The sequence below is a fragment of the Malaclemys terrapin genome, unplaced genomic scaffold, assembly GCF_027887155.1.
Source record: "Malaclemys terrapin pileata isolate rMalTer1 unplaced genomic scaffold, rMalTer1.hap1 H_1, whole genome shotgun sequence".
NCBI lineage: Eukaryota > Metazoa > Chordata > Testudines > Emydidae > Malaclemys > Malaclemys terrapin.
The window spans coordinates 999,150-1,013,387 of NW_026530195.1; the positions used below are offsets into that span (position 1 = coordinate 999,150).

The following is a 14,238-nucleotide window of genomic DNA, read 5'->3' on the forward strand; positions in this document are numbered from 1 at the left end:
TTACACTGCCGGGGGGGCTGATCCCCGGCTGAAATAGAGGGGCTGGTGCCCCAGCTAGGGGTGGACAGGGAGAGAAGATCCAGCATTTCCTCTCCCTGTATAACCTCCTCCACACCCCTGGCTGTCTGGCTCCCTCCCGCTGTGCATTCTCCTGGTGTTGTGTGTTGCTGACACCCAGGGGCTGTGTCCCCCCGGCTGCTGCTCCAATACTCTCAACCCAAAGTCACACAACCCCCTCACCCTTTTGCCCTGAGCGTCCCCTGCAGCCCTGTTGAAAGGGGGTGGGGTGCAGGGTCTGCCCCCCAGACTCTGGTAGTGGGGACACCCCTTCCCCCTTGTCCATCCATCACAGTGTGTCCTGTGTCTCTCCCTGCAGTGGGTGACAAGGTGCCAGCTGACATCCGGCTCCTCTCCATCAAATCCACCACCCTGCGTGTGGACCAGTCCATCCTGACAGGTACAGGGCCTGGCGGGAGCAGGAGGGGGGGCAGAACCAGCCTGGAGAGCTGGGCTGAGGGGAAAAGAACTGGGGTGGGGGCTGGTCTAGAGTGGGAAAGACCTGGGCTGGGGGCCTAAGGGCGGCAAAACTGGGCTGGGAGGGATAGAACTGCGGGGCAGCCAAAAGAAATTCAAGCTTGTGATTGTGAGTCTGTAGCCCTGGGGTGTAACTGTAGTCACTGTAGCTGGTCTATGTGGGTCTGGGGGGGGTGTCTGGGAGGTGTTTGTGTATGTGTCACTGTGTGTGGGTAGGGGTGTCTTTCTGGGTGACTTTGCCTCTCTGACTGTGTCTGTGTGTCGGTCGGTGGGTGAGTGGGTCGTGCGGGGGTGGAGGGCATCTCTAAGTTCCTGTTCTGCTCCCTGTGTGGCCGTGTGTCTGGGCCTGTTTGCGTCTGTGGGTGCCCATCTGTCCATGTGGTGGGGATGTCTGGGTGTCTGTCTGGCAGGACTCCCGGTGCCCTCGTCCCATGTGCTCAGCCCTCTCTGCTCCTCCTGCAGGTGAGTCTGTCTCTGTTATCAAGCACACGGACCCTATCCCAGACCCTCGCGCTGTCAACCAGGACAAGAAGAACATGCTCTTCTCGGTGAGTGTTGCACAAGGGCCTGAATATCACTCCCCCCATGCTGAGGGCTGCCCCTCTGGCCTCCCAGCCAGAGAGTTGCCCCCCAGGTCACCTTCTGTCATGGACTCCCAGGCCCTGTGCTCTCTTGGCTCCATATGGTCCCTGGGAGGACCCCCCTTCAGTGTGACAGCCCTTCTCGGGGTCCCCTCTGTCTCAGGGGTTAAGCCCTGGGCTCCGACGCCTCCTGGAGCTGTACCTTTCTCAGCCTTCAGCACGACTGTCTCTGCCATGGACCCCCTCAGGGAGTCCCCTCGCTCTGGACCCCCGGGGCCTCCACTCCCAGAGGGAGCGATGCCCCCCACTCTGTAGCCTACAGCGACTCTCAGCCAGCGTCACACAGGAGGTTTATTGAGCGTCTGAACCTACCCCAGGCAGTTCTCAGGGCCCTCGGGCCTGGCCAGTCTCAGCCCCGGCCAGCTGGGTCTGTCCCCATCCAGGTGGACTCTGGCTGTTCTCTCTCCCCCAAGTCCAGCAGCCCCCTCCTTCCAGCTGAGCCTCCTAGATCACCTCCCCCCTCGGCCCCTCCTCATCCTTTGTGTTCGGTCCTGGGCAAACAGGTCACATGGGACCCCCTCTCTTCCATCCTTTGTTCCCCTCTGGCTGGAACCGGCTGGTCAGGTCACCGGGATCCTCTCTTCGCAGCCCATTGTCCTCCCAGTGGCCTGAACTGGCTGACTTCCAAGCTAGGGGGCCGGGAGGGTTCACGGTCACCAGTTGCTAGGGTACCCAAGCTCCAGGCCATTGTCTGGGGTCCAGGCCGCTAGGCGAGGTCACACCTGGTCTTCTGCAACAACAAACCCCCTCACCCACCCCCCTGTTACACACGCAGCATGCAGGGAAACTGAGGCACTCAGTGTTCATGAAAACCATTAAGAAAATCCCCTGCTTCGTGTTATCCCCACCCCACACCCCAGCTGGAGTCACCCCCACCCTGCACCCAGCCAGAGAGCTACCTCCCGGGTCACCCCCCCCCTGCACCCAGCCAGAGAGCTACCCCCCGGGTCACCCCCCCCCCTGCACCCAGCCAGAGAGCTACCCCCCGGGTTATCGCCACCCTGCACCCAGCCAGAGAGCTACCCCCCAGGTCATCCCCCCCCCCGCACCCAGCCAGAGAGCTACCCCCCGGGTTATCCCCACCCTGCACCCAGCCAGAGAGCTACCCCTGGGTTATCCCCACCCTGCACCCAGCCAGAGAGCTACCCCTGGGTTATCCCCACCCTGCACCCAGCCAGAGAGCTACCCCCAGGGTCACTCCCACCCTGCACCCCCACAACCAAAAGCTACAGCCCAGGGTCACCCCCAGACTAGAGACCTGCCCCTGGGGGGTCACCAGTGCCCCCAAGCCTGCAGGACAGACAGAGCCTTGCCCCGGTCCCCTGTCCTGGGCTCCACAGGGTCTCCATGCACACTCGTTGTTGGTGCCTCTGCTTCTCCTCCCCTGCCAAAACCCCTCGCTGCCTCCCCTGCAGGGCACCAACGTGGCAGCTGGCAAGGCTGTGGGCATTGTCATTGCCACGGGGGTGAGCACCGAGATCGGGAAGATCCGGGATCAGATGGCGGCCACGGAGCAGGAGAAGACGCCGCTGCAGCAGAAGCTGGATGAGTTCGGGGAGCAGCTCTCCAAGGTCATCTCGCTCATCTGCGTGGCCGTCTGGCTTATCAATATTGGCCACTTCAACGACCCAGTCCACGGCGGCTCCTGGATCCGCGGTGCCATCTACTACTTCAAGATCGCCGTGGCCCTGGCCGTGGCCGCCATTCCTGAAGGTCAGTCTGTGCGGCGGGCTGCGGGGCTGGTGTCTGCCTGCCCTTCGGAGCCATTCCAGGGGCCCTGTGTCCGAGCTCCTTCTGAGTCCCAGCAGCCCTTGCTGCAGCCCTCTGGAGGTGAACAGATTCCAGCTGTTCCCAGCCGTGCTCCTTCCCGGTCCAGAGCAGGCGCTGGCAGTCACTCCATGGTAACATGCTGGGCGTTAACCTCTGCTCCCCTCCCCTGCAGGTCTCCCCGCCGTCATCACCACCTGCCTGGCCCTGGGCACCCGCCGCATGGCCAAGAAGAACGCCATTGTCCGGAGCCTGCCGTCTGTGGAGACGCTGGGCTGCACCTCAGTCATCTGCTCTGACAAGACCGGCACCCTCACCACCAACCAAATGTCTGTGTGCAAGGTAAGGGGCGCCCCCCTCCCTGGACAGCCCCCCCCCATGTGTTCCCACCCCACAGCCCCTTGGACCGCCCGCCCTGACCTGTCTCTCTCTGTCTCTTGGCAGATGTTTGTCGTTGAGAAGGTGGAGGGAGATGTCTGTTCCCTGAATGAGTTCAGCATTACTGGTTCCACCTACGCCCCTGAGGGAGAAGTGTGAGTGACCCCCGATATCCTCCTGACATCCCACGTACCCTGACACTCCCAACCTCAGCATCCCTCATGGTCCCTGCCATCCCCAACATCTCCGGACCCCCAGCATTTCCCTGACCCCAACATTCACCATGGCCCTTGACATCCCCAACCCCAGCACCCTCTGTCCCCTGACATACCCCTAACCCCAGCATGCCCCGTGACCCCTATGTGACACACCCCAGGGTACAATCTGAACCACTAAACTGCTGTGTCCCCTTAACTCTCCAGCCCACGGTGCCTCTTACACGGCCTTGCCAATGACAAGCAGCCTCTCTAGGCTCTGCGCGCACACAGCCATGAGCATGTACAGTCACTCCCAGCAAAGTTACATGAAGGGGCTCCCAACCACTCCTGAACTATGACCTGCAAATTCTTAGCCCCAGCCTTGCACCCCAGAAATGTGCATCTTACACTGCTCAGAACTCCCACCCTGAACAGTGTACGCTCGTGAATAGTTCATCATTCCATCAAAGGGAATGATCGCGCACCAGCCTTTGTTAACCTGACTAGAGATTCCCCAAACACTTCAACTGGTTTAGATAAAACAATAAAACCAGTTTATTAACCAGAAAATGAGAGAGTTAAGTGATTATAAGTGTTAAGGCACAAAGGTCAGAATAGGTTACAGAAGAATTTTACCCAGGCTAATAGTTTTAAACCAAAAAGGTTTCTCTCACCCAAAACTTTCAGCAGTCCGTGCTAACTGGAAAGCCTCCCAACCAGGACCCCCCCCCCCCCCCGCCAGTTCTCCTATTGTCTTTCAAGCGATCTTACTGCCGTGAGTGGAGGTGGGGGAGGAGTGGTAATTTGTGTGTTCTCTATTCTTATACCCCAACCCCTTGTGCTGGAAAAATCCTTGCTGAGTCATGGGGTTAGGCAGTTCCATTGCATACGTAGTCTGCAAACTGTCCTTCATATGAATTGTAAATTCTTTTGCCTATACCTTCCCCCCTTCTTTTGAATGCCTGATTAAACAGGTAATGGCTCTCTAGCACTTGTGCTCATTCCTTTTGGTTTTTTTCTGGGGAGCTAGTCTATGAGTGTTCTCCAGAATTATATCATATTTTAGCCACACACATATAGTAAAATCTCATCATTTTACATGCAGTGCTTCTACATACATTTTAACGGGACAATGATGTTCAGTATATTATGAGTTTTTAAATTATACCTCACAAGATATACTTTGTACAAAATATATCATAACCATATAAAAGTGTTAAACGTGGGGGTACAGGTTGTCACACCCTGACACTCCCAGCCCCAGCATCCCCCATGACCCCGACATCCCTAACTCCAGCATCTCCCATGACCCTGACCCCCAGTATCCTCAGCCACCGTGCAACCCCCACACTCCCAGCATCCCCATGACTCCACTCTGCCTCTGACCACCCCTCTGTGAAAACTTGTCATCATCCTTCTGTTGCTGCCAGTTGGTGTCCCCTCTCTCCCTCATCTCTGTGCACCCCTCTCTCCCCATTTCTGTGTGTCCCTGCCTCCCCTCCCCATCTCTGTGCACCCCCCTTTCTTCCCCACATCTCATCTCCCCCTCACTCCCCTTCCCTGTGTCTCTGCAGACTGAAGAGTGACAAGCATGTGAAGGCTGGGCAGTACGATGGGCTGGTTGAACTGGCCACTATCTGTGCCCTCTGCAATGACTCCTCCCTGGATTACAATGAGGTGAACGCCCCGCATCCTACCTGGACCACCCTGCACCTCCCAGATCACCTTGCATCCTCCCATTCCCTGCCCTGCCTGAGTCACCCTGAACCCCCCAGGTCTCCCTGCACCCCCCCCATTTCCCACTGCACCTGGCTCACCCTGAACCCCCCATTCTCCACCCCACATGGGTCACCCTGCATCCCCCAGGTCATCCTGCACCCCCCCATTTCCCACTCCAACTGGGTTACCCTGCACCCCACATGCCCTGCCTGGGTCCCCCTGCACCCCCCATTCCTGACCTGCCTTGGTCCCCCTGCACCCCCCAGGTCCCCCTGCACGCCGCATACCCCACCCCGCTGAATCATCCTGCACCCCCCAGGTCATCCTGCACCCCAAATTCCCTATCCTGCCTGGATCACCTTGGATTCCCCTCTCCTGGGTCACCCTCACCCCCATCCTTCTCACTCCTACCTGGGCCCAGGGCTAGATTTAGGGATAGGCAGTCCAGGCGACACCCTGGGGTGTCAGGCTTGTGGGGCGCTGGGCTCAGAGTGCTGTTTTTGTCGTTAGTAACAAGAAATGATGGAAGTCCTATTACTAAGGAATTAGCGGATTTACCGGAAGATAAGCAATGGAAATGTGAGGAAAGTGGTGGACAGTCATCCAGTTTTCCTGGCAGCATAAAGGCGAGTGAAGATAAAGAAGAATGTGGTTTACATGAAAAGGAGAGAAACGATAAAGAAGAATCAGCCTCCCACGATGAAACAGCAGTGAGAAAAATTGCACACCACAACTCGATACATCGGATCTTGCTTTATGGCCAGCGATCCTAAACTTTGCCAATATGGATCATACAATTTTGAATGGGGCCAGGGAAAATTGAGGATATGATATTTCCAGTAAATGAGCAGAAACGACACTTCTCAAAGTCATGCTGCGATAGAGTGCTCGAGAATGGTGAGAAACTGAATCGGCGTTGGCTAGTTTAGAATCATAGAATCATAGAATATCAGAGTTGGAAGGGACCTCAAGAGGTCATCTAGTCCAACCCCCTGCTCAAAGCAGGACCAATTCCCAGCTAAATCATCCCAGCCAGGGCTTTGTCAAGCCGGGCCTTAAAAACCTCCAAGGAAGGAGACTCCACCACCTCCCTAGGTAACGCATTCCAGTGTTTCACCACCCTCCTAGTGAAATAGTTTTTCCTGATATCCAACCTGGACCTCCCCCACTGCAACTTGAGACCATTGCTCCTTGTTCTGTCATCTGCCACCACTGAGAACAGCCGAGCTCCATCCTCTTTGGAACCCCCCTTCAGGTAGTTGAAGGCTGCTATCAAATCCCCCCTCATTCTTCTCTTCTGGAGACTAAACAATCCCAGTTCTCTCAGCCTCTCCTCATAAGTCATGTGCTCCAGACCCCTAATCATTTTTGTTGCCCTCCGCTGGACTCTTTCCAATTTTTCCACATCCTTCTTGTAGTGTGGGGACCAAAACTGGACACAGTATTCCAGATGAGGCCTCACCAATGTCGAATAAAGGGGAACGATCACGTTCCTCGATCTGCTGGCAATGCCCCTACTTATACAGCCCAAAATGCCGTTAGCCTTCTTGGCAACAAGAGCACACTGTTGACTCATATCCAGCTTCTCGTCCACTGTGACCCCTAGGTCCTTTTCAGCAGAACTGCTACCTAGCCATTCGGTCCCTAGTCTGTAGCAGTGCATGGGATTCTTCCGTCCTAAGTGCAGGACTCTGCACTTGTCCTTGTTGAACCTCATCAGGTTTTTTTCTGCCCAATCCTCTAATTTGTCTAGGTCCCTCTGTATCCGATCCCTACCCTCTAGTGTATCTACCACGCCTCCTAGTTTAGTGTCATCTGCAAACTTGCTGAGAGTGCAGTCCACACCATCCTCCAGATCATTAATAAAGATATTAAACAAAACCGGCCCCAGGACCGACCCTTGGGGCACTCCACTTGAAACCGGCTGCCAACTAGACATGGAGCCATTGATCACTACCCGTTGAGCCCGACGATCTAGCCAGCTTTCTATCCACCTTACAGTCCATTCATCCAGCCCATACTTCTTTAACTTGGTGGCAAGAATACTGTGGGAGACAGTATCAAAAGCTTTGCTAAAGTCAAGAAATAACACATCCACTGCTTTCCCCTCATCCACAGAGCCAGTTATCTCATCATAGAAGGCAATTAGGTTAGTCAGGCACGACTTCCCCTTCGTGAATCCATGCTGACTGTTCCTGATCACTTTCCTCTCCTCTAAATGTTTCATAATTGATTCCTTGAGGACCTGCTCCATGATTTTTCCAGGGACTGAGGTGAGGCTGACTGGCCTGTAGTTCCCCGGATCCTCCTTCTTCCCTTTTTTAAAGATGGGCACTACATTAGCCTTTTTCCAGTCATCTGGGACCTCCCCCGATCGCCATGAGTTTTCAAAAATAATGGCTAATGGCTCTGCAATCTCACCCGCCAACTCCTTTAGCACCCTCGGATGCAGCGCATCCGGCCCCATGGACTTGTGCACGTCCAGTTTTTCTAAATAGTCCCGAACCACTTCTTTCTTCACAGAGGGTTGGCCACCTTCTCCCCATGCTGTACTGCCCAGTGCAGCAATCTGGGAGCTGACCTTGTGCGTGAAGACAGAGGCAAAAAAATCATTGAGTACATTAGCTTTTTCCACATCCTCGGTCAAAGCAACTGACAAAGTGTTCTGGTTTTGTTGCAAAACATTTGACAAGAATGCCAACTTGTTGCTTGCATTTTCTGGGTACAGTTACTGGCATAACTTAGCTGATGTTCTGAAGCAACACAACATGAAAAGTCTCTCAGCCATTTTACAGCCTACTCCAAATGGATGGAGGTCGAGTCCAGGCTCAAGCTAAATAACTGCACAGGTGCAGAAAACCAGCGCATTAGTAATGTAGCAACGCAGCATTGGAGGAACGTGCTCGAGCGTCTGATCTCAATTACCCTCTTTCTCATAGGCATAGACTGACTGTTATATGGGGGGGGGGGGGGGGGGGGGGGCGGCAAACCACACACTGAAGCCAGTTCCCTTGGCTCACTGGCTTGGGGGACAGGACGGCTTAAAAGGGGAGCGCCAGCTGCTGCGTTGCTGCTCCCTGCTGGGGCTGCTGCTGCTGCTGCTGTCCTGGGGACGCTACATGCCAAGCTCCTGCTTCCCACCCCCCACCGCCCATTCCCCTATCCCCTTCTCTTCCCCGTCCCCTCCCACTTCCACTACACACTGTCCCCATATCCCTCCCTTTCTCTTCCCCTGCCACATCCCACCCCCTTCCGCACTGTCTCTTTCCTCCACCCCACCTCTTGCCCTGCCCCTGCCCCCACAGGCACTCACGCTTGTACAGGAAACAGGCAGGCATTAGGACCCAGGAGGCAGCATGCAGCTGCCAAGGCAGAGACCTGGAGAACAGCTGCTCCATGTGCAGAGGGTGGGAGGGGGAGGCACAGTATGGGAAGGACAGAGCCCCTCGTGCTCGCAGAAATGGGGGCGTGAAATGACACATGACCCCATGTAACTCTTCCCCCCTCACCTCTTTTGGGGGGGGGACGGGGGACAATGCCCTCCCTACTCCCCCACCCCCCAACTACACCGCTGCTCTTCCTTACAAAGAATAATTTATCTTTCCGGGGCTGCTCGCATAAGTTGTTCATTGAACATAACGGTAATTTCCTCGGTTTGGTAGAGCTCCTTGGGAAATATGACGATGTCATGCCTGAGCACCTACGATGAGTAGTTTGAAAAGAAGCAATGGACCATTACTGTAGCAAAACAATTCAAAATGAATTGATTAACTTGATGGGAAGGAAGGTGCTTCATACCATATTGATCTAGCTCAACAAAGCGAAGTTCTATGCTGTAATAAGGGGCTGCACTCCCGCCAGTCACAGTCAGATTTGCTGACAACGAGGACGGTTGTATCCACGTGAAGGAACACTGCATCTGTTTCCGGTCTGTGGCTGACTCTCCTGGAAAAAGGCCTAACAGAACTATTTATGAATGTTTTGAATGAGAATAAAATAAGATGAGATTGCACCCTCAGCAAGGTCGCAGATGACACTAAGCTGGAGGGAGAGGTAGATATGCAGGAGGGTCGGGATAAGGCCCAGAGTGACCTAGACAAATTGGAGGATTGGGCCAAAATAAATCTGATGACAGACAAGTGCAGGGTCCTGCACTTAGGATGGAAGAATCCCAGGCACTGCTACAGGCTGTGGACCAACTGGCTAAGCAGCAGTTCTGCAGAAAAGGACCTGGGGGTTACAGTGGACGAGAAGCTGGATAGGAATCAACAGTGTGCCCTTGTTGCCAAGAAAGCTAATGGCATATTGGGCTGCATTAGTAGGAGCATTATGAACAGATCGAGGGAAGTGATTATTCCCCTCTATTCAGCACTGGTCAGGCCACATCTGGAGTATTGCATCCAGTTTTGGGCCTCCCACTACAGAAAGGATGTGGACAAATTGGAAAGAGTCCAGTGGAGGGCAACAAAAATTATTAGGGGGCTGGGGCACATGACTTATAGGGAGAGGCTGAGGGAACTGGGCTTATTTAGTTTGCAGAAGAGAAGAGTGAGGGGGGATTTGATAGCAGCCTTCAACTACCTGAAGGAGGGTTCCAAAGAGGATGGAGCTCAGCTGTTCTCAGTGGTAGCAGATGACAGAAAAAGGAGTAATGGTCTCAAGTTGCAGTGGGGGAGGTTTAGGTTGGATATTAGGAAAAAACTATTTCACTAGGAGGGTGGTGAAGCACTGGAATGGGTTACCTAGGGAGGTGGTGGAATCTCCATCCTTAGAGGTTTTTAAGGCCTGGCTTGACAAAGCCCTGGCTGGGATGATTTAGTTGGGGATTGATCCTGCTTTGAGCAGGGGGTTGGACTAGATGATGTCCTGAGGTCCCTTCCAACCCTGATATTCTGTGATTCTATGAAAGCTTCAGGACTGCTGTGGCCACACCTACGCCAATGGCATGAACATCAAGGGAAGAAACAATGGTTTTCAGGCAAGGTTCCTTGCACTGAATCCAAGGGCTTTCTTCATGCCTTGTGGCTGCCATTCCCTCAACCTGGTTATGTCAGATGCAGCGTCGTCATCTTTAGATTCAGTATCTCTCTTTGGAGTATTGCAGAGGATATACGTCTGGTTTTCAGCATCAACTATCAGGCGGAAGATCCTCACGGACAGTTTTACGAATCTAACTGTGAAGCCATTAAGTGACACTCGCTGGGAGAGTCACATTGACAGTGTGAGGCAGTGGGGTACCAAGTGACTGAGGTTTACAATGACTGACGGAATTGGCACAGTCGAGTAAAGCCAAGACTGGAATGCAGCATGAGTGCAATGGTCTCAATTGTAGTTTGGCCCAATATCCTGTTCCAAGCAAGCGTTGTAAGCACGGCATTAGAAACTCAATCGATGGACATTGCAATCGCTACTTTGATGAGAAGCTGCCTTGATTTTGCTGTGGCCAAAAGAGACCAAGGATTTGAAGATGTCATCACTGCTGCCAAAGAAATGGCAGAAAACTTAGGAGTTGAGCCTGTCTTAAAGGAAACTCGTATTCACTGGAAGAAGAGACAGTTTGGTTACGAGGGTAGAGATTAGGTGATGGGATCCTCAGAAGAAAAATTCAAGAGGGAGGTTTTTTGCTCACTCATTGACACTGCTCGAGTGTCCAATGAAGAAAGGTTTGGACAAGTGAAGCACCACGAAAAGATCTGGGGGGTGGGGGGGGGTGGTATGACCTTAATAACCTGCTGGCGGACAGGAAAACACTCTTGAACAATTGTACAGACCTTCACTGGACACTGACACATGGGGAATATCGGACGTCAATGACAAAGACTTCTATGTCAAATTGGACAACATCCATAACATTTTACCACTTGGGACGCGCTCTCCAATCCAACTTCTCCAATTCATTCATGATGCAGAGCTAAAAGACTCTTTTCCTAATGTGTGGATAGCTTTGAGGAGTCTGCTCACGCTGCCGGTCACAGTCGTGAGTGCTGAGTGCACCTTTTCAAAACTCAGGCTCATTAAAACACATCTTGGATCAATGACGGCCAACGAGAGATTGACATCGCTTGCTGTTTTATCACTTGAAAATACCATTGGCCAGTCTTTGGATCTCTCTGACGCTGTGCTTCAGTTTGCAAGGGCAAAGGCGAGAAAAGCGACCTTTTGAACCAAAGAACTAGGGTTAACATTCTAACCCTGTCAACTACTGTAACACTATTTAATATATGTCCACCCAATGTCAGTGCACAGTTCAATTTCTTGATGTTAGTACATTTCAGTTATTCTTAAAATTAAAAAGTTTCTATAAGTTTAGAGGAAACAATTTTTTTATTTGCCTATATATTGCCTGAATAAATACAGATTTTACAGATCCTAGTGTGCAAATTTATCGTCTTATATGACGGGGATAAATCATGCATACACATTGTGCTTCAAAGTTGTGAAATGGGCTACAAATGCAATAAAATATAAGGTATTCAGAAGTTTAACAAATGTGGGGGGGCTGAAGATGCTCCTATCCTGGGGTAACATTTAGTCTAGTGCCATCCCTACCTGAGCCACCTGCATCCCCCATCTTGCTGCCCACCTGCCAGTATTACCCAGATCCTGCATGCCCACCCTGCTGCCTGGACACACCCGTCCCTGACCTGCTGCATGTACTTCCAGGCCAAGGGTGCCTATGAGAAGGTGGGGGAAGCCACCGAGACGGCGCTGACCTGCCTGGTGGAGAAGATGAATGTTTTCAACACAGATGTGCGGAGCCTGTCCAAGGTGGAGCGTGCCAATGCCTGCAACTCTGTAAGTGTTCATCCACTAGGACCTTTGCCCCAGATACCACCCCACTGCCCCCTCCAGGACCCCTCAATGCCCCCTCCCCATCATGCCAATGCCTGCATCTCTGAGCATTTGCCCCCCTACTACCCATGCCCCCCCACTCTGCCCCCCTACCTGGCCCAGCAGGAGACCTGTTGTGCTGGGCTCCCCAGAGGGACACACTCTCCTGGTCTGGTCTCATTTTCCCTGTGGTCCCTGAGTCAGGGGGGAGGAGCTGCCCTGGGCTCCATGTCCAGTGCTTTTTGGGGGTCACTGCTCCCCCATTAGCCCCTGTTCTGCCCCCCCAGGTGATTAAGCAGCTGATGAAGAAGGAGTTCACCCTGGAGTTCTCCCGCGACAGGAAGTCCATGTCCGTATACTGCTCCCCCGCCAAGGCCTCCCGCGCAGCTGTCAGCAACAAGATGTTCATCAAGGTCAGTGCCAGGCTCCCATACCCTGGGTATCCCTCAGCTGCCTCCTCTCATTCCCACGGTAACCAGGGTACCAGGGTAACCCCAGCTGCCTCCTTTCATTCCCATGGTAACCAGGGTACCCCGGCTATCTCCCCAGACACCTCCTCTCATTCCCATGTTAACCAGGGTGCTCAGTGTCACAGAGCTATGGTGGGTTGGATGCTCCGTCTTTTATCCAAACCCTTTGGGAATGCCCCTATTATTTACAAGGCCTAGGCCTAGCTTGTCATCGGGGGAGCCACATGGCCCCACAATTCTGAGAAGGGGCCTCTGGGCACCAGCCTCCCTGTGTCTCTCGGTGAGCTCCTGCCAGTCAGGGAGCCACAGCCAGTGGAGAACTGAGTTGTCCAGTGCAGCTTGTTCACAAAGCTCCATCTGTCTGGGCCTGTCCTGTTCTCACTCTGTCCCCGCCGGGCTCTGTCATAGATTCATAGATTCTAGGACTGGAAGGGACCTCGAGAGGTCATCGAGTCCAGTCCCCTGCCCTCATGGCAGGAACAAATACTGTCTAGACCATCCCTGATGGACATTTATCTAACCTACTCTTAAATATCTCCAGAGATGGAGATTCCACAACCTCCCTAGGCAATTTATTCCAGTGTTTAACCACCCTGACAGTTAGAAACTTTTTCCTAATGTCCAACCTAAACTTCCCTTGCTGCAGTTTAAGCCCATTGCTTCTTGTTCTATCCTTAGAGGCTAAGGTGAACAAGTTCTCCCTCCTCCTTATGACACCCTTTTAGATACCTGAAAACTGCTATCATGTCCCCCCTCAGTCTTCTCTTTTCCAAACTAAACAAACCCAATTCTTTCAGCCTTCCTTCATAGGTCATGTTCTCAAGACCTTTAATGATTCTTGTTGCTCTTCTCTGGACCCTCTCCAATTTCTCCACATCTTTCTTGAAATGCAGTGCCCAGAACTGGACAGAATACTCCAGTTGAGGCCTAACCAGCGCAGAGTAGAGCAGAAGAATGACTTCTTGTGTCTTGCTCACAACACACCTGTTAATACATCTGTCACAGAGTATGGGGGACTCAGGGCCCTGCACCCCCGGCTTCCTGCAATTCACCATGACTCTCTGCCAGCCAGTAAAGCAAAAGGTTTATTTAGACGACAGGAATACAGTCCAAGACAGGTCTTGCAGGCACAGACAACAGGACCCCTCTCAGTTAGGACCATCTTTGGGGTCCCAGGGCACCCCAGCCCCTTGGGAGGTCAGAGCCCCGTCTGCCTCCCAGCCATATCACCAGCCAGCTCCTGAAAAACTCTCCCTTCAGCGACCCCTCCCACAGCCTTTGTTCAGTTCCCCGGCAAAGGTGTCACCTGGCCTCTAACCCCTTCCTGGGTGCTCATGTTACATGCTCAGGTATTCTCCAGTCGGTCAGTCTCCCATCCCCCAATGAAGACTATCCTAGCCACACTCCCCTGTCAGCAGTCAAAGACCACAGTAAGGACAGTCCCAGTTCGTCACATCTCTCCTCCCTTCGAGACCGAACTGAGTGGGGTCACTTTAGCCAGTGACCCGGGGAAGTTCGAACCTACCCCCGTTCCCGTGGATGCCCCAGCATCCCTCCCATTCCTTGGTGAGAATTACACCAGGCCCCTCCAGTTTTACGCCTCCCCTTAGGTCGGGGTTGCTCCATGGCACTCGTAGTTCGCATGTGGGAAGGTTTATGCGGCCTGTGTCCTTTTCCCACCCCAATACCCCTGGGGTTCCA

At 53.4% G+C, this 14,238-nt stretch overlaps 1 protein-coding gene across 2 annotated transcripts in view; it reads left to right on the forward strand.

Annotated features, from left to right (window-relative positions):
* The window catches only part of LOC128829658 (sarcoplasmic/endoplasmic reticulum calcium ATPase 1), a 44,061-nt gene that overhangs the window by 11,905 nt on the left and 17,918 nt on the right, over nucleotides 1-14,238 (forward strand). For both annotated transcript variants that reach the window (XM_054015130.1, XM_054015131.1), the window contains exons 6-13: nucleotides 377-457; nucleotides 997-1,082; nucleotides 2,591-2,888; nucleotides 3,118-3,284; nucleotides 3,387-3,475; nucleotides 5,092-5,194; nucleotides 11,900-12,031; nucleotides 12,355-12,480. In XM_054015130.1, the coding sequence (XP_053871105.1) occupies nucleotides 377-457; nucleotides 997-1,082; nucleotides 2,591-2,888; nucleotides 3,118-3,284; nucleotides 3,387-3,475; nucleotides 5,092-5,194; nucleotides 11,900-12,031; nucleotides 12,355-12,480 (1,082 nt within the window). The remainder of the gene's footprint in view (nucleotides 1-376; nucleotides 458-996; nucleotides 1,083-2,590; nucleotides 2,889-3,117; nucleotides 3,285-3,386; nucleotides 3,476-5,091; nucleotides 5,195-11,899; nucleotides 12,032-12,354; nucleotides 12,481-14,238) is intronic.